The following is a 27,807-nucleotide window of genomic DNA, read 5'->3' as shown; positions in this document are numbered from 1 at the left end:
GAGAGTGAGAGAGGTAGAAAGAGAGAGAAGAGGTGAGAGGGAGGGTGAGAAAGGGGGATGCTGCGGTTGCGGGGCGGAAAATCGGTCTGTCTCGCTCTAGCTTCGCCGCAGCGCGTCGCGACGCGCATCATGCCCCTTTCCGAGCCCCGAACGACCCACCACCCCGCCTGGTCCGCTACCCTCTTCTCCGCAGCCGCGAGAACCCCTACACCAACCCCCCGTTCCATGTCGCAATGTATCCGCAGTCGGAAGCAGAAAGCCCGGTGGCTTCGAGCCGGCACCGGCGACTCCGGCGTTTTTTCCCCCTCACGATGACGATGTCTGTCGCTGTCGACATCACTGTTCCCTTTCATGCAATGTTCCTTTAATCCTTAATACTTCGCTGCGGACGATTGAATATAGCTTTACATGACAAAAGTGAGCTGGCAGCCCCGAGTACAGTTCGGGCTATCGTATTTTTATGCGAGTTGATGGTCAAACGAGGCACGAATTACAAAATGTATTCTTCATTTTCGAGAAATAATATTAATTTTTATTATCTTCGGGAAATAACAGTCTTGTAACTGTATTAGCTTCGCGTGCACGCACACACACACACACCCTTTCGCGAATTAAAGTGCAGTTTGTGGTTCTTCAAGGGTAATGGACTCGGATTCCAAAGCACTCCACGGATGAGAAATGGTTACACGAGAAAGAGAGAGAGAGATACATGTGCACATACACCCACACTCACATGTATTGTGTTGTGTCTCGATACCACAGTAACATCCGACATGACTTTTTCCACGCGATTTCGAGACGCGCGATATTTTGAAGCTCGAATGTAATAGCATATTCTAGGATAGAGAAGAGTTATCGCTCGTGCAAAAAGGGTTACACGTCCTACGCATTTGACGTATTAAACGCCAGAGGGGGAATTGAGATATTGCCATAAACACAATTCGATTTGAAGCGACGCCAAGTGCTTTTTGCGGTGCTGGGGAACTTGTTATTGCGGCAAGTGGGAGACGCAAATGGACAAAAATGGGCGCGGGCGACGAGCCGAGAGATACGCGAATAAACAGGAAATTACGCTAACGGAAATATCACCATATTATTTTGCGACCAGTCTTCGTTCGTGGCGGTTAAGAAAAACAATTACGGCGGTAGAGACCTTGGTAGGTTTTAGAGTCAATTCGGCAACCGGATACAGAACGTAATTACGGTCGTTACGGACATACGTTTAACGACGGTCGCGGCTGTTAATTCGAAGTCTTATCCTGCACCGATAACACGCTGACTTCGTCCACGGTTAATAACGATCGTGTATCTTAGCGGAAAATTGAATCTTGACGATATCTCTGAGTGGTTTTTTGCGACCGTTCGGAAAATTTTACCGACACGACAATCGTGCGTCCGAAATGGTAAAGTAGGAGAAAGATAGCATTCTCTCTTCGATGGATTCAAGCAATTTCGAACACGTGCCACTCTCTATGTGATACTGTCGGTGAATGCACGGAGGTTTTTACAGGAGTCTGTTCATCTGAATTTCCTGAGACACTTTCTTTTCTTTCTCTTTCTCTCTTTCTCTCTCTCTCTTGATACAGTGTGTTCAGATTGAAAAGCGAGAAAACTCGCTCGCGCGCGTGAAATATCGCCGTAATTTCGCGGAGAGCCGCGCGGTCGAAGACGGCAGACTATTTAAGGATACGCACGGGTTGGAGAAAAAGTAGCGAGCACGCTCTTAATGAAAGAAATAATTTATGCTCTTACTTTGGAAAATCCTACGCTTTCGCGCATCTTGCACTTTGGCACTTGGAGCCAGTTCGTGGTACTTTGCGCGTACACTTGAATCATAAAGATGTATCATATCGCGCGGTAAAACTCGGTTAAAAATCGCGAGTTGCGAGTTAGCTTTTACGTAGATCCGAAACCTGTTAAAAAGCAAAAAATAGAGAAATTGGTCGGCCGGATCCTGTACGTCGTCACGACTAGCGAAGGAACAAGAGCGAGAGGAACAAGATTGGTCAGCGAGCGAGAAAGAGAACGTACGGCAATAATTTATGCCCCGGCACGACCGCTGCCGAAGCAAAAAAGAGAAAGATGAGACCACCCTGTCGTTACTGACGGAGGTGTAGTCGGCGACCCTCGTACAATACAAAGCAACGAGCGAGACCGTAGATAGCGCGGGTGGCAATTCCGCTTTTATGGCTGTAACCGCGTCAGGCGGCACCTAAATTTCTGTTACCACTCGCCGCCGAAGTTAAAAATTGGCGAAGGCAATAATTGAGGAAGAAGAAGGAGGAGAAAAAGAAGAGAAAGAAAGATTTTAATCGGAAGAGTGTACAGGCAATAACGGGGAGACCGGTAAATAGTAGTGCCTGTGAATAGAGAGTACTTGTGTATTATTTACGGGTAAAAAGACACCTCGTGATAAATACAAGAACCGGCGAGCGACGAAATTGATTTCGCCACTCGCGTTATCCGGAAGTGGTCCGTCGGCGACGGCCGGAAGCGTAATTCGCATTTCACTCCGTTCCTTATCAGACAATGCCCCCGATGCCGTCACGACGCTGAGTAGTCTAACATTGACAGAGATATCCCGGCCGACGTCTACACGGGGCAAACATCGTGGTCCTGCCTAACTCGCAGCAGTCCCGCTTGTGGCGTTCGTTCGCTTTTCTACGGCAAATAACTCGGCGCACCGTCGTCGCCTGCCGACACTTTGCATACGTCCGGGAAAAACATCGTTTGCATTTCGCTGGCATCCGCTTCGCCTGTACCTGTCGTGCGCGCGTTTCCTCTCGGTAAATATGTTTGCACTCGCGGAATCTCATTACAAACGAGATCGCTGGCGCGACCGGCCGACCACGGCGCGATAATTTACGATTTCGTGCGTCGCACTGGCATGATTCACATCCTCCCAGGAGGCGGAAGTCCGTGACTTTGACGCATTGGCAAAGGTCTGTCACATGGGACACCGACTGTCATCGTGCCTCCGCCTCGTGCGCGCAGTCCGCAAGTCGCACGGATGCAAATTTATATGCAAGGTTGCCTAGTATATAGAACATGCTCTCGACTCTCGTGTAACTTAAACGGGCGACAAATCGACGCGGCTAATCGACCGACTCTCGTTCGCGATGGATAATTATTCGTTGTTCCTCTCGCGCCGGACCTCGAATAGAATACGCCAATGATTTCCCTCGATATTTTAGCATGGGTCGAAGTTCGTATCGAATCTCCCGGGAAACGACGTCGCGTATCTCCGAAGCCCGCGAGGAACTGCGCGCTTCTCCGCCAATACTTGGCTGGATCCGCCAATATTTGGCTAGATTCAGATCAGAATGATGGGCACGAGGGATCTCGATAACGAGACTTGTTTCTTGCTTCACACGATTCTTTAATTCTTATTGCACATGACTCACGCATGGCCGAAATTGTTTCCGCGGCAGTCGATCGAGTCGTCCTGCGAACGAAAGGTCGAGCATATCGCACATTCCCGATCTTTTACGGAAGACATTTGCGGTGGAAACGAGACCGCTTGGAAAAGTTGGGCGGTCGGCTTTCCTGAGACACGTGCACGCGCGAATTTAGGAATACTACGTAACATATACGACTCTTAGCGTTTAGGAACACTAGGAACGGATTGCACTTTTGAGCAAATTCTTAAGAGACTAATGGGTAAAAAACGCCACAACGACTTCGCCTGATCATGGGCAATGGGTAGCTCGAGTCGGCCCCTTTCGAGATCGGCTGAATCCTTCGCGTAAGGTGAAATACGAATATTTAGACTTACAACGTGGAATATATTCAACATGTGTATATACTTCGTAAGACGCGTCTTTGATAACGAGATCGACGCGGCCGACTTCGCGAACTTATCTTTATGACGCACGTACGAAATATGCTTCGAGCAGCGCGACAAACGTTTGCGTAGAGTATTCTTCATATCGACACGCGCCTGCTGGTCTTGGCGAGTTGGGACAGAAAAATCAAAGATTGCGTCGCACCGAGATAAATCGTCGAGTGCGACAAGACCGAGCCATCGATCGATCGCGATCGACAGGTCTTTGCGCGTCCCGCAGCGAAGAGTTCCGCCGCTCTCGAAAGCCTGGGTGGAATGACATATTTACAAATAACATTGCACACCGGAAGGCGCGCTTTCCGCTGAGATTATTTATGCGCTCATGCGACGCACGCAAGTACAAATGCCACCCGATACGCGCGGACGACGCGCGGTTAACCGCTCAACGTCAGTGCGTACAGCATCACGAGTCGCGAGATCTCGCGTTAACCCCCTCGTGCGTGGAATATACAAGAGTGAGTGGTTAACACACGTTTATAATGTAAAATTCTTATATAAAAAAGCTAAGCTACATGATGCGCGTACGTAGCAGCTCGATCTCGATCGAATATATATGTGACGCGCAACAACGCGCACTCGTTAAACTACATCGGAGTTCTGCTAATCAAGCAGCATCCGATTACATAATCCGATTCATTATCAAATATAACACGATTTGATTCGCTTTGATGATGTCAGACCCGACCCTGGATCAGTTTCTTGTCAAGACAAGTTCGATTAAGATGATCTCGTTTTATCAAAGTGGATACAAATCAGCCTGGGTTATATTCGATAAGGAATCAAGATGTATCGGATACTGTTGGATCTTGATATGCAGAGCTCTAAACTATATCGATGTAATCTATGCAAAAACTCTTGGCTTCCCTCGGGAAAATATATAAAATACGAACTAATCGGTAACTAGTCCGTAGGATGAGTCCCATCCTTTATGTACACAACCTTGCTATCTCGCGTTCGACCCGCGACGTGAAGGGGAGGATTCACACCTTGGTAGAAAACCGAGAGGCAGAAACCAACCAGAACTCACGCTGGTAGAGAAGCAGAAACCACCTTTTCTTAGCTTTCCCGCTAAGATGTGAATTCTTCCTTACGCTCGCCGATGTTAGACGCGGATAAACATAGTTGAATTTGAACGACGGAACGACAGGACCCCGCCGCGACGGGAGCGATCGACTCTTCGTTCAGTGAAGAGAAGGCCCTTTTCGGTGGAAGGCACGTTCGGTACGAGGGTAGGTTCTTTCTTGCTTTTCCCTCAGAGGCACACAATCGGACTCATTCCGTCCCAGTTGCGAACGCAGCAGCTCTGTCGATCGCGCGAGATCGATCGTTTTCTCATCGACGCGCAACACGCCTCGCGAACGTGCGACACGATGATGACGATTGTGTTCTCGACTCGAGCGCTCGCTTATAAATTATTATGCATTAATATGTACAACATACGCGGCGCGCGGCCGATATCGCGCGCGCGCGCGCTCACGCGTGCCGAGTATGATCTCTACGGTGTGTGGCGTTTTGCGCCTCGGATCAGGACTTGGAGAGATCCTGGTTGGCCGGTTTCTGCTCGCCGCGCCTCTCCCACGTGTTGATCCTCTTGAGCGGATAACAAATGACCGCCGACAAGAGTATCAGGCTGCCGGACAGGTAGAACGACGCGTCGTAGCTCCCAGTCGCATCCATGAACGCACCTGTGCGGCAAAGTCGTGATTGTTTAGCTCATCGTGACAAATCCGTGTCGATAATGAATAATTCTAACGCGAGCGACATAAACACTTCCTAGAACCGCGAAAGGCGCGCCAAGTCGCGCTGTTGTTTGGCGAAGCGAAGAGGAAAGGTAAAAATCGGTAATGTCGCTGCGCTCGAATTAGTCGGATGAAAATTTCCGCGATAAGATCGGCGACGTCGTGCGCGCGTCTTGTCGCTCTTAATTAAAGCATCGCGCGCTGCCCGCCGGGATTTTCGTTCGACGTTGTTTGCTAAAGTACATAACCCGATAGGTGATCGATATTTTCTAATTACCTGCGAGAGGCGCGCCCATAGCCGCCGCCACACCTTGAAACAGAAGGAGCAGTCCGAAAGCGTTGGTCAGTTTCTCCAAGCCCAACAGATCCACCACGAGGATCGATCTCAGAGAGGCGAACACGGCTGTGTTGTTACAAAGGAGAGAGAAAAATTGTGTATATATTCACTGCTATTGTATTATCGCGCAGTCGATAAGTTGCTGAAGCTATCTAATGCGGAGGATCTGAGCGAAAACATCGTAAAGTAGGTCGGCACGATAAGTCGCGCGTCTCTGCGAGAGACTTAAAGCGGGAATTTCAGAAGTTAATGCTCGCGACCGTATAATCTTCCACTTACATATGCTGAGGCCGAAGCCGGCTGCATAAAAGAATTGATATCCCTCCGTCAAGGAGAGGCCCGAGAATATGGTGAGTAAGCCGCCGATACTGATAAACACATTGTTCACGACCAGAGCGTTAACCCCGGGCAGGCTGCTCGCTAAGCCGCAGACGATACGGCCGATGGTATTGCCGATGCCAATTACCGAAACGAGGAACATCGCCGTCGAGGCGTCAATGTTAGCCTTTTTGGCTCGATCTGCAAATAGCACAGGGCCCGGTAATGAGTGTTTACTGTTTGAGACACAGATATTAAAGCGATACAACGATTAAAAGAGTTGTACGATAAAATGATGACGAGAGTCTGTTGTATCTGTTACAACAAAGATTGTATATCATGGGCTTAATTTTATCTGAATATCATGAGCCTCCTCAATCGACTTTATTGAGGGGATTGCGATGGAAGATTGAGCGGCTCATGCGGCTCTGAAGTTTCCCCGGGAAATCGTGTTCCCTGCGGTGCCAAAGGGATTTTTTATATTATTGTATCGATCAGCCGACGTACCCGGCACATACATGAAAGGCGTGTAAAAGCCCATCATGGTGAGCCCGCCAGAGATGGCGAGTATCAGAAAGGACGGACTCTTGAGCAGGCTGAGGTCGAGCATCGTGGTCAGAATGCGACGTACGCTTTCGGGACACAGGTAGCAGCTTCCGCTTTCCTCCTCCGCCACGTCCGTCGTCGTTGGCAGCCGCGTCACTGACATGTGATAACCGACCGACGATTGCTGCGAAGACGTAATTTCACGATATCTTAAGTAGAACAGTCTATCTGCCATCCGGTTGGCAACATTATATTCGCAGAACCGGAATTAGTGAGGCATCAGTCAACCTTCGGCTAGAGATTTTTAGTTTTTGCTCGCGTGCCGATTATCTATTTCTCTTTCCTTTTTTTTTATATATAATTAATACTCGTATAACTGCAATAATCAAAGTTGCCGTGCGATGTTGTCGGTCTCTGTCGGGTATACTCGGAGATTAGAGATTACCTGCGACTTGTAATGAGGTAGTCTGTTCAAAGAGCCACCGTAAAAGATGTCATCTCTGTAAAACGGCCTCTGCGGATCTTTGTTCGGTTGATTTCTCTTGCCCGATCTGAGGGACTTCTGACTGCACTCGGAATCCGCTCGTAGACGCCTGCCGCTGATCGTGTGTCGGCGGGTCTGAAAAATTGATCGAAGGTGCATTAAGGTGCACGAATCGTGCATCGTCAGTCGTGTATTATCCTTGAAAAATGTCAATTATTAGATTAATAACCAGTCACGCGATCTTATAACAGTAATATACAAGTATCGATTATGTAATTCGTATAGCGATAATTTTCACGGACGAATTCGACAAAGATGAAGGCGCTCGTATGAAGCCGTAAATAATTCGTGACTCGATTTGGAAGATTTTCCAGGTCACAGAGTTGACGTTTATAGCCTCGGAAGCACTAAATTCTCCCCTCTTGGCAAAAGTCTCGAAGTAGTCTCTTTTTCTCGTAACATGCCGCAATACATTCTGGATGCGCTTTTCACTTTGAAAACAACAAGGGAGAAGAATGAATCTCGCGAGAGGGAGAGGGAAAGAGAGAAAAAGAGAGAAATGGAACTAACGACAGTTTCGGATCATAGATCAAGTTCAATGCGATGTCTCAACATTTTCGCTAACTTTGTAGTTCTTAATCAACGACCGCGTGAACGATTGTTTAACCTTTCGCCGCGGTAGATAACCCTCGACCGTAGATCGACCGATCGTGTGCCGAACAAATGAAAACCGACCATCGTAGAGCTCACTTCCATCGCCGATATCTCTTGCACTTCCGCAAGATTGTTGTCTTACTTAATGTTTAGATTGCGTCAGTTGCAATCGACGGATAAAGCTCTTTCGACATCTTCGCTACCCCCGAGGACAGTTTAAAAACCCCGCCGAAATTTCCGTCCTCCTGCAACACCGTGTATCGATCTTACCGTCGGTACTTTGCCGTTTAATCGCTCCAAGTCGCCGCTGAGCAGATTGTTCTCCTCGGCGATCTTCTCTTCGTTGTTCATGGCGTCCAGGTCGGAATATACCGGCACAGACAACCGTTTCTCCGAACTGCTCACCTTCAACTCCAAGGTCTGAGGCTCCACGTGCACCTTGTGCAGCGAGTGCAGGGACTTGGACGCGCTGAAATCGAAATCGATGCGTCTTGATTTGCGCGTAGAAGGAAGATTCGCGCGTGATTCTCCCGGGTTCTCATTACTTTACTATATTGGGGCTGCTGCCGAGTATCTCGGCCGCCGTAGGATATTCCGTGTTATTGTTCGTGCCAAAGAAGCCGCTTCTGTTCGGCTGCACGCAGTGCAATGAGGCCGTCGACACGCCCTTGCCCATCAGCGTGGTTTTCACCTCGAGTGCGGCGTTTTCCGGGGTGGACTTTACCTTTATTCTCGTCGGTTTCAACGGTCGGAACATGGCGCCGAATATAGCGCAATTCAACAGCATGCCTGTAATCCATCGCGGATTATTACACATCCTTTGATCTGTTATACGTTTGCAACTCGTGCTGAGAATCATTTATAATGTTTATTCGTTCGTGAATAAATTCAAATCATCGACGAAATCTATTATTCATACAGATTCGTCGCGTTTGTATACCTTCACGAAAAATACATAGACTCTCCAAACGTCGTAACGATAATATATTTGACAGTTGATTACATACAAATAGTCGCCGGTTACGACTCGAGACGTAAAGACCGTGCCGCGAGTAAAATGAGCGTTTCCCGCGCGGTTTCGCAAGTGACTTTTCAATTAAACGGTACCTCGGTCGCGAACTTGTCTCGTGCGGTTTGCGGCGCGGTAAACGATACGCGCGCCTCAGTCGCATGTTATTTCGTCAGACGTTGTTCCCGCGCCGAGTCTCTATATTATCGAATCAAACGTTCTTGACGTACCGTGTTATTAGGTGAGAAAAAATCCAGGCCGCGCTCCTGGCGTTTTCAATGATAAGAGAACAGATAAGCTCGGACTCGGCCAATTTGATTGAAAGTTTAATTGAGAAAAAATGCAGGCAAGGCTGTTGGCAGCGCCTATGTTTGCGCAACGCGAGTGACTGCGCGTATTACTCGCGATAGAAAGCTCAATGAATCTATAAATACACTCGACGCGTCTGGGGCGCAAAAGGAATTTAAATAGAAAAACGAAAGAAAAACGATTCCTCTTTGATAAGATCAAATTGAGAAGTCTGTTATATCGCAAGATTTGAGCACAAAGGCATGTCTCTCGCAAAAGATTGTATATTCCAATCAAAGAAGAAAAACCTAAATTGAGGTTCGGTCGGAAACGTGGATTACGACGGACACGTTTGATGAAGTACTCACCCGCTTGAAAGAGCAGCGCGCCTCTCCAGCCGAAGTTCTGCACGAGCAGATCGGAGATCGGCGCGAGCAGGAACGCGCCGATACCAGATCCGCACACCGCGATACCCGTGGCCAGGGCACGCCATCTCTCGAAGTAAAATCCGGTCGTAATCACAGCCGGCACGTATATCAGACCCCCTCCGATGCCGCCTAATTTTTTCCAAAACAGATAAGAGACTTGCCATAAAATGAAATTGGAATTCTGAATTTCGTGATATCGGCCTCTCGATATCGGATGCACGACTCGGACCTATTGTATGTAATTGAAGGAAAAAAGGAAACAGAGAAAGAAAGAGAGAGAGAGAGAGAGAGAGAGAGAGAGAAAGAGAGAGAGAGAGAGAGACAGAGGACTCGATTGACGGAGAGAAAGTTCTCCATATAAAAATACGAAGAAACTTACCGATGCAACCGTAGGAGATGTAAAGGAACTCGATGGAAGTGCTGAAGTATGAAAGAACGAAGGCACTGCAGCTGATGACGCTACCTAATATCGCGACCAATCTGAAGCCGTATCGGTTAGCGAGAGCAGACACGAAGGGACCTGGAAGAATTGATAATTTGTTCGTCGCGACGGTGGTCTTTTCCTCCGTCAACGATTGTTTGCATTGACCTTTGGTTCAGGAACGTGTGTGTGTATGTGTGTATATATATATATGCGTATATACGTGTCGCGACCAAAAACGTGTAAATCATTCTTGTTACACCTTGATTATCGATTCGCTCCTAATCGTTACTTTAATTTACCTCGACGTATTGACCGCTCCGTTTGGCGATATGCTAACTTAGCGCGGACGCGCCATGGCCGTAACGGCGTGCAATTCATTCTGACAATCGATAGTATTCACACACACGTGCGCGTCGTACGTTTGCACGAATGATTCTACCGGGCACAATGGGTCGCCGCCGTGTTGCGTAATGAAAAGTGACAACGGTCATATTTTGCAAGTACAAGTTGGCACTTATTAGCCGGTGCCATTGCTATGTCTCCGGAATGTAATTTTTTAATTGCGCGTGAAGTACGCGGCGCTCGCGTGCCGCGTCGCTCTACGTGCTCTTAATTCGCGGCGCAGGAGTGCAAACAGCTTCCGGAGTATTAAGGATAAATTGCAGAAAGTAGCTTATATTGCTCTCCATCATCGCGGCTAGTTAAGCGCAATTTTCGCGAACATTACGCACCGCCGAGCTGATTACAGAGGCGCGCCGCGAAGGATCCGCGGTGTATAATTTTCGTGTAAACGCGACGCTTACGGACCGTTGTGACGACTCCCTTTCGAATCTTACGCTCGTGCACATTATATCGTGCGCGCTGTGTGATTGACTCGTGGAACGTACAAATCATTAATTATCGAGATCCTCGTGAGTTCGGAATTGCGGCGATTGAATTGATCGACATTGCGTCAGACCGAGCGAGCGCGGAAATGTTGTTTCTGCGCCGTTTATTTCTCGCGGTATATTTACAGGCTGCGCAAATTTCTCCGCGAGTTTGTAATTTCAAGACGCATAACGCGCGTAAATCTTAATCGAACGATAAATATCGGAAGAATTCCAGGCACGACGATTATTGTATCGCGACATTTTACAAACAGACTTATCAGTCGCGCACATTCGGCAGAAACTCACCGGCTATCACTTTATCGTGCGTTTCGGTCTTACGAAAGAACGTATTGCGTCAACACAACGCGCCTCTGGGGAAGGGAACTCTCCGTGTTTTACTTTAAAAATAGGTACTCCAATCGCGCGAGAGAATCTACCAATTAGCGACGCTTGTTCTCGCGCTATATCTGTCTGTTAGAACAAATCTGGCGAATCGACGACACCAGATACACAATCTCCGTGTGTATTGATTATTTGTTATATCGTATTTTCTTAGTTCGTTATCACGTAGCACTAAAACCAATCAAATTATCATCTCCCCGATACGGCCGTGTTGCCGTGTATGCAAACATCTGATCGTTAACGCCGCTGAGGGAACGCACGCTCGAGATCTCGTATTCCGTTGCAAAACGGTCTGAAGGACCGTTATGCATCGCCGAACTTCTTCGAGCATCGAACTTTATTAATTCCTTGGAAAAAAGAGCACGTCGCGCGAATATTACCGCGCGACTCTCTCACGGCTAAGGGAGATCCGTTGCAACCGAGTGCAACCGTGCTCCAGATTTAATATAGGTCTGTGTTGTTGGTTATTATTACATACATGTCGCGCTACTAACCAACCATGAGATAAAATCCAGTCTGCAGCGAGCCCACGAGTGCGACTCTCGCTTTCGACACGCCGAACGCGTCCGCGATGTCGTTCAGAAATACGCCAAAGCTGAAGATGATACCGTCCACAAAGAGGTTGCACATGAAGGATGCCGCGACAATCACCCAGCCCCATCCTCCGTCGGGCGGCACCACCATTTCCACCTCGATGGTCTGCCGACAAAATAATCACGATCGTGAAATTAACACGGTCGACGAAATACGGGAACCGCGCTCGTCTTCACGACGTTTCATAAAAACGACAGATCCCATTTTGGCTAATGCTTCCGCGCTCACGTAATGCTCTTTTTCATATGCACCGGCAGAAATACTCGGTAACTGATCCTCTATTATCTGGAAACCACACAGAAGCTATAAAAATAGAAAAATTTCTATAAGAGGTCTTTGTACGGAATCTATTGTTATTTCAATCGAATTTTCAAGTAAACGTCGTGGCGACAGAAGTATCGTTTCTACGTCGTGAGTTTTCGTCCGCTCTTTGTCACGTTACGCGGACTGAGACTTTTTTTCTCGTGCGCATTAAAATGCTTAAGATATCTCAAATTCGATTAGCATTCAAACATCTCAAGTCCGTTACTATCCCCTCTGCTCGTTTGAATTTCCGTTTAGGAACAGATTCTTTCGCTTGTTTTAAAGTCTTTTAGGAATGGGGGAGGGAGGAGGAGAGGAAGGAAGGCAGAGGAGAAGATAAAAATGCATGATATTTCGCATAAAAATATTGCGAACTGACGATCGCGCGACTCAACCAATCGAAATTCGCCGGGATTCCACTCCTCCTGCAGAATACGAATCGAAGAAAACTCGCTGCCGGGCATCGGATTTATACGGGCCAGCGCGTTAATGGAAATTAAAGGCCTGTCGTTCCTAATTAGTATGGAAATTTGTGCAGCCGATGTACGCTCGATTGAAAGAAAACGAGGCCTCATTTAAACAGCCGCGAAACCAAAAGCGTTCATAAAATTGGCAAACGCACCGATACGCGTTATCCAAAGATAAGCTCGTGTCGCCGGTAATCTAACAGTTATTATTATCAAAGAATATACTAGTGTGGTTACTCGAAAAGGCAAGATTGGATGCCGCGCGAAGAACAGAGGTTTGTGTTGGAAAAATGGAAGGAGAGATAATACGCTTAAAGTCCGCGGAATTAGTAACCTTCCTCGTAATTGCGTTTAGTAACAATTGCGCTGTGTTCGCGAACGTTTTATTCTCGCAAAGATTCGAAACCTCGATTGCGTTAAAATAAACGGCTCACGGAGTTGGTAGACTCGGCCTACCACTGCAAAGTTAAGAGCTCTCCTCGTGGCTAGACTATTGATAAATTCCACGGGGTGATAATCATCGCGTACGAGCTGCTTTTTCGCTCGTCGGAAAACACGATGCGATATGTATAACGAGAGACCAGTTTGCAGAGGCGGCGCGAGGTCATTTAATCCGCGGCGGCTGTCCGCCGATATTTCGACATCAACGTTCGCGCTTGTGGAAATCCACGAGGTGCTAAGGTCAAGGCCGTTCAGAAAATTGCCTCTTTAGTATTTCGGTCAACTTGGCATGACCCAAAACTTGAAAAGTTATCAGTCCGCCATGAGAGCGTCGAAGCGTTGTCTTTTGACGCATACTGTAAAAATCTGCAGACAGTAATTTCAACATAAAATAGCGTTCTCATCCAGTGATATTCGATGGGAGAAGAAACAAAATAACGATGTCGCGTCACGATTGCATGTGTCGTCGGTGGGCTGGTTAGAAAGAAAGAAGTAGTGAAAGAAAATATCAACACGTTACTTTATCCTTTCCCGATGACCTGAATAGACTGATTGCGGAGGCATGAGGGTAAAAAAGTCCATCATCATCGTTCTCATAGCTCAGGAAATCGTCGTCGCGATCGGCTGCATTTTTGCAGGTGGCTCGTCGATAAGAAAAATACGCGGTCCGTCCGCGAGCGCGGAGCGGGGCGACGTTGGCTCGTCCAAAAATCGCATTTCTCAGGAAAACGACACGTTTCGTTGTCATCGTCGGCCGACGACGATGTACATGAAGAACGGCGGGTCGGTTATTATCGTCCGGAGAGAGAGAGAGAAACGCGGAGGCGTCCGCGTTTGACTCCGAGAGGCGAGATTGATAAGAGAAAAAATTGAGCGCGCGGAACGCGTATCCGCCCCTGAGATGACCCACAGCGCGAGACAACGCCTATCGGCCCATTATGTGTCGCAAATAAGACGATATCACGATTCTGCACTTTGCAACATGTGCGACGAGCCGCCCATCGCTCTCAACGCGAATACACTGATCGCCAGCTGCTCGCGGGACGACACGGCGAGTCGTCATGCGCGACTTTTTTGCAGCTTTGCATTTTGACACACCTATAGCGCACATACTTACTGTCGCGAGCGCGACAGGTAGGCTCTCTCACCTCGTCATTGTTGTTGTCGTTGACGTCCTCGAGCTGCAGCTCCTCACTCTTGTTGCAGCCGTGGCCGTTTTGCTGCGGCTTGTTCGCGGAAACCTGCTCATCCACTTTGCTGCTCGCCTGCGTCGCCGACATCGTTCTGCCCGAATATCTGAAACACGACGAGATTGAAGTACGCGTAATGAGAACGCGAAGGAAAATAATAATGTTACGGATCAGCCGATAAAAATACGTGCGACGCTAGAATAAGAACTATAGAGCGCTAAGAACGCGATCGTGGACTTTGCAATTTTGCAGAGCCGAAAGTGAGAGGAGTGAAAATGGATCTCTCTTTCTCTCTCTCTCTTTATATATATATATATATATATATATATATATATATATATATATATATATATATATCTGAAGAGACATTCCTTTTGTTGCGTAAAAGATAAAAAATGAACGCTCTGTCGCGAATTAAAACGCATTCCTACGCATTATTCGACTTAACGCGAATGTCTGTACCTTCCACAGCGATGATAACGAGTAGGACGTGGAGATAGATTAAGAGATTCGCTGATCTTTCTGACGACATTCCGCGCCTCCGCGGTGACACACCGGGGATCGAGGTGTACGATCGTGGTTCGAAGGAACGTCACTTGACATTAGCTTGAGCAGTAGTCGAAGCGACATACGTCTACACTTGATTACGAATCGTAATCAGCTTGATCGAAGTCGAGCAATTCCCGTCGTATCAACGCGTCCAGCTTGTTTAATGGAGTTTATTTCGTAGAAGGAATGCAAGACGACGTTTTGAATAGCCTGTCATGCCCTGTCTCGTCGCTATAGAATGTGCGAGCGCGAACATTGTACAAAATGCGATGTCGATCACCACAAGGTTATTCTCATTGTGAACTTCCCATTGAGGCTTACTCGGCGAAGATATCGGAGATTTCGTGGATAAAAAGCGACCTAGCACGAAAAAATCAAATCCAACTACTTTCCTCAGATCAGCGGAATGTCGTGAACGGTGGAGACGCGGGAGATCTTTCTTCCTGAGAAATTTTCGAGCAATCGACGCTTGGATAAATAGAGTTAGTCTAAAGCCAGGCGAACATCAGTGTGTTCGTCATTTGCTGTTTGGGAAATTCACAAACAGCGCGGAAAGAAAAAAGGACTCGCTAAAAATTCGCGGGAAATTCCACGAAGATTTTCGGGCTGAAACTAAAGTTGAAACGTCAAACCTCCATTGTTTAATTAAAATTATCGACTGGGGCTACTGGCGCGATTGAGTTCAAGTAATCATTATTGTCGGCATGTCCACGCTCCCCCATTCGATCAAACAGTTGGTAATTAAGAGGAGTCATTGACTGTCTTCAATAGTCTAAATCGCGTATGATCGATCGAATCGATTATATCATCGGCACGTGCGGTCACAAGATAAATGTTTCCGAACGGCGCCTTTATCTGTCAAATTTCGACGTGATATCTGTGTTACGCTAAAAGAAGCAACAATTAATTCGGTGTTCCGTGGGAATATATACAGAATATTTTTTACAGAGAGTCATCTCTCTTGTTTACGGAATTTGGAATAATTTAGAATCGATTTTCTACCGGAGACGTCGAGAGAAATCACTGCCTGTTCTCAATCTTTCAAATCATATTTCAAGTGTCTTCATGTGTATATGTGTAATCGAGATATGAAACTTTTAATTGAAATTTGATGATATTAAGAACATTAAATTAAAATTTGATGATATTAAGATGAAATAAAGAGTTTCGGTGTCTGTTTGCGATTTGGAGCTTTGCTCCTAACGAATATAGCAAATTTACTCGCTCGCAGCCGAATTCACCGAGTCGCGTCTTTATTGACAAAATCCCAAAAGCGATCAATTAGTTTTTGATGAAAAGACGATTCGATAAGTCCGAAATGATCGGATGAGAAGGGATTAAAACGATGATACTCACTAGCCGCCTATCTGATGGACGTTTGCGACGAAACGGCGAAGTCGGCATTATAATGACGTTTAGCACGTCTGAAGTGTCGAATCGTGTATCTTGCGTGTATCTCGTGCCTTATAAATTGACGATAAGATACGACCGGGAAAATATTCCTGATACAACATACACAAACAACCTCTTAAATTCTGACGCGTTATATATTCCGTTCTTGTCGCGGCCGATCTCGCCGTTTCTTTCTTGCCGCCCCTCCTTCTACACTTTTCTGCTTATTTCGGACTTTTATTGGACCGCACGATGTATCGCGTGATTATGACATCTGTCAGACAGAACGCTGGGAGCGATTAAGAATTACGACCGACCGTATTTTATTATGCGCGAGCGCGACGCAACGTGTCGCCGGAGGAGCCTGCATATTGTCGTGCAATTTCCACCGCTTCGGCAGCTATCATGCAAACAGGATTGTGTAAACTTTGCTAATTGATAACGGACATGTTTATTTTTAACGTGGCTCCGCGTTCACTTTGCTCTCGCGAACTCCGCGCTTAACGCGGCTCCCGCATGAAATACTGAGTGTGTATCAAACGCCACGACGGCGTGTGTCACCGCCGATGGCAAGTCCGCAAAAGGAGAAAGTAAATTCAGTAATCGAAACTGTAACTCCGTTCCACTTTTTATCCAGTTGTCCTTGATCGACTCCGTTCCGTCGAAAATAACCCCCTGCCCCCGCAATGTACCTCGCCAAATTCGCCGCGGAGAGCCTGAGAATAGAATTACGATAGAAATTACGCAGAAATTCAAAACAACGTCCGCGACAAAATAATATAATCATTCTGACGCGTCTACGGGCGTCGTATGTGGTTATCTGTTTGCAACTTAATTCTCGCATTTCGTTCGCACTCGCACGAATCTCTCCCATTATTATATAACAATCGCGAGTGCTTTCTCTGTCCCTCTCTGTCGCGCGACATGTTTTGATCGGCAATTTTTGCGCGATGATCACGATAAAGCCGTTTATCCGGGGAAAAGGAGATTGCATGCGCGGAAAATTTTGCGAAGTACCGTCTGCGATATTGCGTCCGTGACAAATAGAACCGGTAATTATGAAATTATGCGCGACGATGGAGAATGCAGATAATAACGTGACATACTTAATTCATGAGCTGTGCAATTTCAGATTTTAATCGGCAATGTAACGCGTTGCCCATTATCGATAAGACGCAGATCACAATCGCGCTGTTTGCACCTCGCCACGTTACATCCGTGACGATTGGCTCTTGTAGAAAAGGTCGCGCTTAATCTCGCGATCGTGTTAATCTCGAGCGGTCTTTTATCGGGTCCTCCAGTTCGACTCGGCACAAATCCGATCCAAAGGAGTTGGCAAGAGAACGCCGTTGACGTACGTGTCAAAGACATGCCCCCGTGCACGTCAAAGATATTCGCATTCTTTGATCGCGCTCTCTCGAATGTGTCGAATATAGAATCGTGCTTTGAGCTCGAAAGGCGCGCTCGCAGGACCATATTCGGCGTTAGATAGACATGGAACGGTGAAAAATCGTTGTCCCGCTTCTCATTGTAATGTAAAAAGCCTGCGTCAACGGTCACGAAGTGACTCACGACAGTAGAACGGAAAAATGGAACAGCGCGCGAGCGTAAGCGTGTCCTCGCTATAATCGCCGGTCTAGAAACGACCACGGGGAGAGGCCAGATGCTGGTGGAACAACGCTGATTAACACTTTTCAAGTTGCTGCGGATAAGTCATTATTAACGCGCCGGACAGTGCGATTCCGTTGCTAACTCGTTAATCAATTATCCGCGAGTCTTTGTCAAGGAGCGCGCGCCGTCGCGAGCGCTCCGATACACAACCCCTCGACTGATTCTGTCTCTCCGTTCGATAAAACTCGGCCGTTTTGCAGTCTCGTATGTAATCAGCGCCTGAACGGCGTTCCGGCACATCGGGACCGCAATAAATTATCACCACTTCAAAGGAAATTATCGTTCCCGGCCAGATAATGAGAAAATCAAACGCTCCGTCGGCTTGATAATTGTGGCCGGCTTTTTTTCTCCCTCTCACATTGTTAGACAATGGCGCATCCCGTCATTTTCTTGGAAGAAAGGGTTGCGATGCGTTCCCAACACGCGACGCGAGTCCGATCATCTCGCGAACAAAGGTCGACATTGTAATCGATCATTTTTCTTCAAAAGGATATAAAAATAGAAATAAGATAAAAAATGCGCGATCGCGAACGTGCGCGGTGATGCAGCAATGTTTCAATGCAACAATGTCGGTATCTAGAGTAAGCAATTACCGCGGAAGTCGGCGTGCGTGAATTATGCAAAACCGTCAAGTCGCGACGTAATGCGCGTTCCTGTTGCGGACATGTTTTTCTTTTATGACTGTTCGAGTTTCTGCTTTGTGTTTGCATATCGCGTTGTATTACTAGAAGAATATCTATACTGAAAAAAGAAATGTCTAAGAAGTAAAAATTATTTATTTGTTGGCTACTGAGAACATATTTATTTGTATTGATATAAAAATATTTTTTTTTAAATAAGAGAACATTTTTTTAAAACCTTTTAGTTGTCCGTAAAAGCAACTGTTTGTCTGTTGCAAATCAAAGAATTCAGATTTAAGTAAATATATTATTAATACTCCCACCGAATAAGAGTATCTTTCATCTTTTAGATATTTCTTTTATCAGTGTAAAGAATTTCTAGAAAAAAAAACTTTAAGAATCAGTAATTTCCAAAAGAAACGGACATCGCGTATAGATCTCACGCGGTGGCGCGGGACCGGTTTGAGCGGGCGGGAAAGCAACGATTATTAGTAAAAAACATCCGCAAAACACATTAGGTGCATTCGCGAGCGATACGCGATTATCAGTGTTTGAATGCTCGCGTCCGCGAGCTTGCTTTACGAGGTCGTGGGTGCCCTCGTGCGGGCACGGCTCGAACAACGGCCGACGCAGAGCGCAGGTAGAGATTAGAGACTGGTTGAATTGTTTCCCTGATCACGATATCCGCGATATCAGAATTGCGCCGCACCGTACCCAAGAGAGTTTCTCGTAAAATATGTTTTTAATGGATTGCGTAACGCCAGCCAGACGTTACAGTGGCCGGCGCGAACGAACGAGCGCGTGTTTGACGATAAAAGGCATTCCCGGCTATATGCCACACATCGCTGCACTCTCCGCGTTGCGCATTGTTATTCCACACCTTCACTCCTCCAATTTTTCCGCCGAACTCGACAATTAATGCAAAGATCGCAAGGAGCTCCAATCATCGTGCGCTCACTCGGGCGCCGAGAAATATTTGCGCCAACATAAGGTTTCCATTTGTGATAACGCAATTATCGCGAGACTGGCGACATTAATTTCGCAAGTATTGTCGCGAAAGGTCGATCGCTCAGAAGAGAGAAAGAAAAGAGAGAGAGAGAGAGATTATCTATTTGCGTATGGTTATCAGAGATTATCGATCATGATTTGACGATAAATGTATCTTGATACATCACGAGATGTCTTTGCTTCTCGCTTCGACAATCACGTGACGCGTACCGTTACGTGTCGGGGGAATTCCTAATTTCGCGGCGATAACCCGTACAACGAATTTCCCTCCACGAATCGTAGGATCGAACATCGAGGCATGAAACAATTTTATTCGGTAAAATTTCGGTCACGCCGTTGGAACAAATTGGCCGGTAACGAATTGCCCAAAATCCCGCGATTTTTCTCGTTGGGTCGTTGCGCGCTTTGAATTCCAGTGGCATGCGCGGACACAGGCCTCGTATCGGAATGAAATTCATCAGGACATTTCGAATTTGTCAGAGTTAGTCAGAGTTAGTCAGAGTCTCGTTGATTAGCCTCGCATTATGAATGAGACGTCGTAGAAAAAAGAGAGAAACAACGGACATGTGCCGTTCGATTAATATAATTAACACACACGAGAATCACCGAGGCTCGTATCATACAACAACGTAATTTCGTAGTGCGCGTAGTGAACTTTCCATTTTCCGCAACGCAACGGGAAAGAGCGAAAATTCCTGTGATTTTTATTTGCAATCAAATCGAAGCACAGAGGCGCAACCGAGGGAAATAGCGTTATTTCCTTCCGACCAAATGTCGAAGCGTTAACATTATATCGTTCCCCATGATATTCGCGATATACAGCGCGAATCTTTCTGCCCGTGGCGAGTCGTCCTCGTCCGACGATGTGTTTTTCGCAAACAGGATAAACGACAGGCTGCGTAAACACACGTCTCATCGCCAATGACGGTGAGACGAGCCGAGCCACGTGTTGGAGGCCAAAGTTCGCGGGGAGTTATCTTGACGTGCGTTCTGCATTTATTTACCAACATATGCACGATAACGCGTTTGCCGTCGAAAGGCCGGACGAAAGTGCTCCAGAAATAGCCGCAAGCAGGCCAATAAACCGCGCGACCCTCTCCGCGTCGTTCCCCGGCGCCTTCGCACCGCCACCCAGCGCCCTTGTTCTCTTTATTCCCCGGCGAGACGAGTCAGCAGTTTTCCCGGACACGCGCCTCCAAAATGGAAAACCCACCAGGGCGAAGCTACCGTGCGCGCATGTCGCGTAATGTCAGGTCGTCGTCTGCGCGGCGGCTTTTCGAGCACGACAAAAGTTCCCGTACGAATTGTCTTCGCTTCGACTCACGGAACACGAACGTGAAATTAGCATTGCGGGTCGCGTTCTCTAGTGCAATGTAGTTACTTCGTTAATTAGCGAAGCTAATTACTGAGTTAAGCACTACATCGATGAACTTTGAGTCGCGAGACTCACTCGGCGAATCGTGCGACCCCTCAACCATCTCCGGCATCTCCGACGGCTCAACATTCTGACGCCGCCGCGCGGCCGCGTCTCCGTGATTAATCGCAGAGCGACGATAAATCTCCTCATTTGCGTCGAGAGACACGGCGTGCGCGAGCGCGACGACGGTCGTGTGAATGAACGTACTCGGAATGTAATTATCCACCGTTATTCAGCGCGACGAGATCGTAGGGGCTGAGCGCGCGAAGCCGGCCGTTAATAGACATAGACGGAAATTCAGAGGGCCCTTCTATTTAAAGGCCGGAACATGATCTTTGCAACGACGACGCCGTCGCACTCGCCGACCGGCCGGCCGGCCGATCGCGACTCGCTGCCGCCAATGACGTCAAAGGTACTCTACTTTTAGTCTTCAGTCGCGAATACAGGTGCGAATACGAAATTCTCCCGCGACACAGGTGTCGGCAGCGAGCGCAACGGGTTCAGCAGTTCCCGCTGCGGTACTGAGTATAGGAGCGAGTGTTAAAGAATTCATGCGCGAATACCAGGCCAGGCGCTCGTGCGATTTGACGTCACTGGCTGGAGCACTGGCTTCCCGGTGACGACTTTTCCAGCAGCTGACCGCGGCCTCGCCGCTGGCGAAGGTGCGAACGCCGCGGCATCGCGAAAGGTCGCGCGCGCTCACCGACCGAGATTGGCGTCGAATTAATTCGCGAGCGTAACGGCACTCGGACACGGCGATTTTCCGCGATCGGGTTCACCGCGGTTCACCGCGGCGCGACGCACTGCCGCTGAAAAAGAGACCTCGCGGCACGTGTGCGTCATGTACGCGCACCCACGTGCAGCAGGAACGACGCGCACGGCCGCCACGTGCGCCTGCGCCGCCAAACCACGCGGCGGGAACCGCACATTCGTTCGTTTTGTTCTCGCAACTAGAAGAATCAGAAACGAATGAGAACTCTTCTCTCTCTCTCTCTCTCTCTCTCTCTCTCTCTCTCTCTTTCTCTCTGTTTCCTTCACATGTGTGTCGTTGGTTAACCTCGTCGACTGTTGCGTTTTGTGTTGACTTTCCTTTCCACGCACTACACGCACCCACGCACGCACCGTACGCTACTGTGGCTCGTTAGTGCGATTTCCGGCTGATTTGCATGCTCACGGCGAAACGTAGCGCGACCGCCTGGCCGCGTGGAGGCCAGGTGGAGAAGCGGTTTACCTGTCCTTACGAAGTCACTGTCACCGACTGCCGAAAAATTCCAACGTGCTACGAGGTAAAGGAGAACCGGAGGTGGGACACAGCACGCGCGCGTGTACGTAGGTGCGTTCGCACTAAAGCGCGTCGCACAATGTGGCTCGAGCGGAGGACTCCGTTCGTCGAGTGCCGTCGTCGTCGTCGTCGTCGTCGTTGTTGTCGTAGTCGTCGTCGTTGTCTTACTCCGGTCTTGCTCCGAGGCGACGCGGTGCGGTGACGTTGTACGTCTCATATGTTATACCGGGCGTGCTTGAGCGAGAGAGAGAAAGAGCGAGAGAAAATGGGAGAAAGAGGGAGGCGGAGAGAGTTCCCGTCGGTCAACGATAAGGACCGAATGCCAGATTGGCCCGTTGGGAGGAGGAATCGCGAACAGCAACTTCGTCGCAGATGTTTGTGGGATTTCTTTTTACGCGATCGGACGCGCACATCGCTGAGCAAAGCGCGCTTCTTCGCAACGATCTCCTTCGTGAGTCGATGGCGTGTCTGGAAATAGCGCGATTAAAGAGCGAGATCAGTCTTTCGATTTAAAGAACCGATCGAGAGTGAGCGTATTTTAGGACGCCGATTTGGCGTCAAAGGTCTCGCAGTGGCACAAAGTTGCGATGTGAAAAGTTCTTTCTCTCTTTCTATCGCAATTATTTGTGTAATTAGCAAAGAATCTGGCGTCCAACGAGTCGCGGCTCACGAAGATGTCGATTAGGACGATATTCCGTTAGAAGCACTCAATCGCTCAATCATCGCAACTTCGTGAAAGCAAATGCATATCTTTGGAAAATGCTGGCACGTGGTCAAAATTGTAAAGGGCAAATATTCGGAAACTTCACGCCGATGATGCGATTGTGAAAATGCACGATAATTTCGTGTAATCAATAATTGTCTCACGAAGAAAAAGATCCGCAACTCACCAGCGGGAGCTAAATTGGCGCCTCCATTTGTATCCACGTCGTTGTCGTCGCCATCGTCGTCGGCGCCGCCGCGATATCATCCGAATGATGCAATAATCGTAGAAAGTTTTCGGAGCAGCGGGAATTCGGCGCCGACATGGTCGTCGCAAAAATAAATTGCCATTTACGGCAGGAGTTTTACGATTAATTGTCCCAAATTTCAGCGATCGTTACTCCCACGAGTTCGCGATGCACCGACACAGCTTCGGGGATCGTAATAATTGCAGAAAAAAATTTAAACGATCGTTAACCGCGTTATCTCGAGTCAGCGAGTTAAAAATAAACTCGGGAAAGCAGAGATGAGCTCAGCACCGAACACGCACGCACACATACCGCGTGCGATCTTTGTTTTATTTTATTTTATTTTAGGAACATTACATATATATGTATATATTCTTCTCTCTTTCTCTCTCTAAATGTAAAGTAGACGGTCAAAGAAAACCCAATTTTTAGATCAAATTTCACAATTAATCGATTTTGTAAATTCAACAAATTAACAGCTACGTTAAGGATCCATAGAAATTAAAACAGACACGCACACTTCGCAACTGTAGCGTTCTATTTTTATTCTCTTTCTCTCTCTTATCGTTCGGTCCACAGATTTTTGTAGTTATATTAGGTCATTAAATACTGAATTGAAATTGACGTTGAGAAAAGAAACGATAAGTATTAACGAACCACTATTGATACGCTATTGATATACGTCGGCGATATCGCTGATTACGCGAATACTATTCGCCGTGAATCTTAATTAGACTCGATTACGTGGGCTCGTTCGGCGGCGAGGCAACGGTACTGGTTTCCGTTGACTTTCTATCAGGGTTGGAAAACATAAACAAGTAACAACCTAAACTAACGGGCCAGCACGAGAGTGTCGTTTATTTATTAATACACGTGCGAAACGCGCCAACATTTTTATCGCGTTTGCGAGGCATTCGGCGTTTGCTCGACGCGAATTGCGGACATAACGTCGCGATATTTCAAACAACACGGCAATTCAAGACGGTGTTTTATTCCCGCTCGTCATCGTGTCTCGTCTCATTGCGCGATCCCATTAGAAAGCCTGCCATTTCTCGTGGTTCAGTGTCAAGTTCCAAGTTTACGTTTTATATTTCAGGTTTTCCATTCTATGGCGGCACGCACGCACGCACGCACGCAAATATATGTACATACGCAGATATAAAACGTGTATACATATGCATCGGGTGCGCGTGCATTCTTACCGTGGGTTGCAAACACGCCCCTCGGATTCGATCAAGTGCATTGTGCATAACGAAAACGTAACACGCAGCTAGTCGCTGCGGTGTATATCTATTTATATATATATATATATATATATATATATATATATATGTATATATGTGTTTTACCCTTTCTGATTATGCAAAATTTAACCTTAACGCTTGTCGGACACGAACCGAGCCGTGCGTGCTCTCAAAAATCCAAATGCCGCGATCCACATTCAAGCGAACCTCTCGCGTTGAGTGAGTAAGACATCGCCTCGTCATTGAAATGATAACACTTATTGTGTCGGGCGACGAGTGCGACGGATATGGCTAATATTCAGCTGTTTCCTTGTGAACCGCAGAACAATAAAAAAACACATAAAACAAACTAATTTAATTTTAATGCGAGTTTAAATCCCTTTTTAATTCAACAACTTTTTCTTGTAACATTTTCCGTGTATGTAAAACTTGAGAAAAAGGCTTCTCTTATAGGAGAAATGCAGGATTCTTACGCATCGCAAAATACGAGGTTTCTCTGGAAATTACATTAACGTATTTACTATCAGCGTCATACATGTGTGACGCATCGACCTTTCACATGAGACCAACGTCACAAACGATCATCATTTTTCTTTTTCTATCTACTTAACTCTCTACTGTCGTGACACTGAAGCCATAATCCATTTCATCATTATTTGTCTTCAATATGAATGTTATCCCTGTCTTGACCGATATGACGTGAAAGTCACGATATGGCTGCCTTTTTTTAGTATGTTGACAACGATAGTAAGTGCCCAACGTGACCTCACAAATCTATTTTGGGAAAATAAAAAATTAGAAAAGTAAAATTTCACCTTATATGTGTTGAGTACTTTAATTTTAAACATCCTACGACATAACAAACACATAAACAAATTTTTGAACATGAGAAATTAATTTGGGCAGTAGAGGGTTAAACTAAAGTCTGCCCTACACAGTTAAATAAAAAAAGAAAATATACGAAGTAATTTCTACGGGAAGAGTCTCCTGGACGTACCCTGATCGCGAACGTCTTAAGTTCTTTTTTTATATTGCCTCAGGACTAGAGTCTTACAGGCCAGTTGCAGACATACCATTATCATTATCATTATTATCGGCGCTCTGCCGATTAACAGAGGCGAAATGTGATTAAATTGTGATGTTGGTTACAACGTCTTATCTCCAACTAAGTCTTTGTATTGCTAGAAAGAAGCAGTGGACGCGAACGTGTTAAGTGAATCGAGAGATTCATGCGAGAATTTATTTGACCAATTATCTCGTTCGACCCCCAAGTGCGGCTCGCAACCCTCGGAGTCCGCGGAGGCACGGCAACGAGTTTGGCGTGGCGCGAATGCCGTCGATCGACGTTAAAGATTCCGGAGGCGACCGCTCGATAACCCGTTTCAAAGCGGGAGATTGTAAGCGCTATCGCCGCCGAACGCAACTCGTTTTCAATATTTCCGAGCGCGGAACTGGTGATAGTGCAGCGCGGCGCGAAACGTGACGTAACGATAACGTGACGACGACGACGGTGAAAAGGTCCGGTGATCTCGATTTCGATCTCACGATCGCCGTGATTACGACGGGGATGTACAAATCGTGTCTCCACCACGTGTCGTGCGATATGTTCCCTCGGTTGGAGACGCGAGAACTACTGGCGGGCTCCCAAATAGGAAGTCGTTAAAAGGACGACGTGCCCACACAGAGAAAAATATCATTCTGCTACTGAGAAAAGCGATTCCTCAGTTAATTTTCCTTCTTTTAAATAATAGTTATCTTCTTAATAATAGTCTTAAAATGCACTCGTTAGAAATTGTAAAAAGATTCATTATTGTGTCCTCAAAAAAAGAATCTATTCTCTTTACAAGAGAATATCTTTCTTATCAAGGGAAAAGTTCGTCTCTATGTAGTAAGCAGATCGAATCTTTCTGTTAATTCAATATTCTTGATTGAAACGCTAAATGTATCATTCAGAAAATCTCAAGTAAATTTGATGCTCATGATGAACTGATGACAGATTGGCGGATATATAAACTCTTATGAAATACTTGGGACAAGTAACATTTACTTGAATGCAGTCTGGTACTTTCCTGTGTGCACGTGTGTGGACATTACGTGAGGATATCACGCGTGGCTGCGCAAAGCGCACACCGTTGCTTTTTAGCGCTTTAGCGCTCGGTCGCGCGCGGAATACGCGCGACCGCGTTTGAAGATCGCGCCTTCGCGAATGGTTCGCGTGTTCAAACTTGATCTCGCGAAATTATAGTTGTGTCGTTTGAGAAAATCAAATGCCCCCGAATCCACATAGTTTCGCGAGATCGAGGAGGAGTTGAGGAAGGAAGCGCGACAGCACGCGCGAGAACCTGTTACCCTCGGCAACGCGAGGAATGTGAGAGTGAAATAACCCAGGACCGGTTGAAAAGAACAGACTGCAGCGACGTTAACTCACCCGTCGGGTCAGTAATACTCCCTCATTAAGACGCTCTCGTAACTTGTTGATTGAAGGACGTGTGAGTTTTTCCAAAAGGAACAATTATCCACCATGGCCGGCTAACTTCTCTTCGCCGCCATGAATAAAACATGAAATGTAGCAAGACGATTTTAGTCGCGGCGAGCCGTGAATTAATTACTCCCACAACATGCATACGTTAGCCTATCACGACTGTAACAGTCACTCTCACTTACTGCTTGTTCTGTCAGACGACTTCGCGCGAGTTTGTGCGACGCCGCAGCTACAGCCTCGTACGTGTCTCTTCTCGAAGACGCTTCTCGTTCACGCGATATCCTCGATGATGGTGACGAGTTTCCTTCCTCTTCAGTCCAAAAGTGCGAAGAGCCAGTCCGCCTTTGAACGAATAGGCGCGAACGGGCGCGCGCGCGTGAAATCGCCGGAACAAATCGACGCGCGCGCTATCTTCTCATCGGCAATGTGTCCCGCACTCTCGAGGAGCCACGCTTTTCTCGTGACAATTACGCGCGAGTACCTGCTGATACGATTTCCGCGGAAGTTGACCGGTTTTTCCTCGTCCCCTTATCCGAACACTCAAAGATATTAGCGAGAATCGCGCGCTCGCCGTCCCGTTCATGCGCGCATAGCTTCAGAGCGTACGCGCACGCGTGCAATCTCGATTGGCGTTCGAACTTCGATTGTACGCGCGCGTTATTTTGACCGCGCGCACGTGTAGCCCACGACGACGTGTACTCCCCTCGTGGCGACCGGCTGGGCGACGAACAGACAAACCAACGAGACACGGATAAACAAAGTAAGCACCGCTCGTGCTGTGATTGCACTTCGCAACGACTCGGAGAGCCGGCACTCGGGAAATAATCTCTCTCTCTCCCTCGACTCGCTGCTTAG

At 47.2% G+C, this 27,807-nt stretch overlaps 1 protein-coding gene across 8 annotated transcripts; it reads right to left on the bottom strand.

The window, feature by feature from the left end:
• Positions 1–505: 505 nt before the first annotated feature.
• On the bottom strand, positions 506–27,807 carry LOC116842262 (monocarboxylate transporter 12). 8 transcript variants are annotated; one of them, XM_032811198.1, is made up of 12 exons: positions 27,135–27,807; positions 14,296–14,443; positions 11,837–12,041; positions 10,027–10,167; positions 9,588–9,776; positions 8,468–8,711; positions 8,193–8,391; positions 7,230–7,403; positions 6,746–6,968; positions 6,200–6,439; positions 5,861–5,986; positions 506–5,529 (listed from the first exon to the last, which is right to left on the bottom strand). In XM_032811198.1, exons 2-12 carry the CDS (start codon positions 14,425–14,427, stop codon positions 5,369–5,371), a joined length of 2,034 nt encoding a protein of 677 aa, XP_032667089.1. In that variant the 5' UTR covers positions 14,428–14,443; positions 27,135–27,807; the 3' UTR covers positions 506–5,368. The 8 variants fall into 8 exon arrangements, with proteins under 8 accessions (XP_032667089.1, XP_032667093.1, XP_032667088.1 ...); XM_032811202.1 differs by lacking the exon at positions 27,135–27,807 and adding an exon at positions 23,167–23,189; XM_032811197.1 differs by lacking the exon at positions 27,135–27,807 and adding an exon at positions 22,226–22,469.

This window comes from Odontomachus brunneus, unplaced genomic scaffold, assembly GCF_010583005.1.
Source record: "Odontomachus brunneus isolate Ranch 3 - 2012 unplaced genomic scaffold, Obru_v1 Obru_scaffold_023, whole genome shotgun sequence".
NCBI lineage: Eukaryota > Metazoa > Arthropoda > Insecta > Hymenoptera > Formicidae > Odontomachus > Odontomachus brunneus.
This window is presented reverse-complemented; position numbering and strand designations above follow the sequence as displayed.

Excerpts from the sequence above, each read along its gene's own strand:
- LOC116842262 (XM_032811198.1), bottom strand. The coding sequence starts at position 14,427 with ATGTCGGCGACGCAGGCGAGCAGCAAAGTGGATGAGCAGGTTTCCGCG. Across the intron at positions 8,392-8,467 it reads AGCAGCCCCAATATAGTAAA|CGCGTCCAAGTCCCTGCACT; the intron begins GTAATGAGAACC and ends TTTCGATTTCAG. Across the intron at positions 6,969-7,229 it reads TACCTCATTACAAGTCGCAG|CAATCGTCGGTCGGTTATCA; the intron begins GTAATCTCTAAT and ends ACGTCTTCGCAG.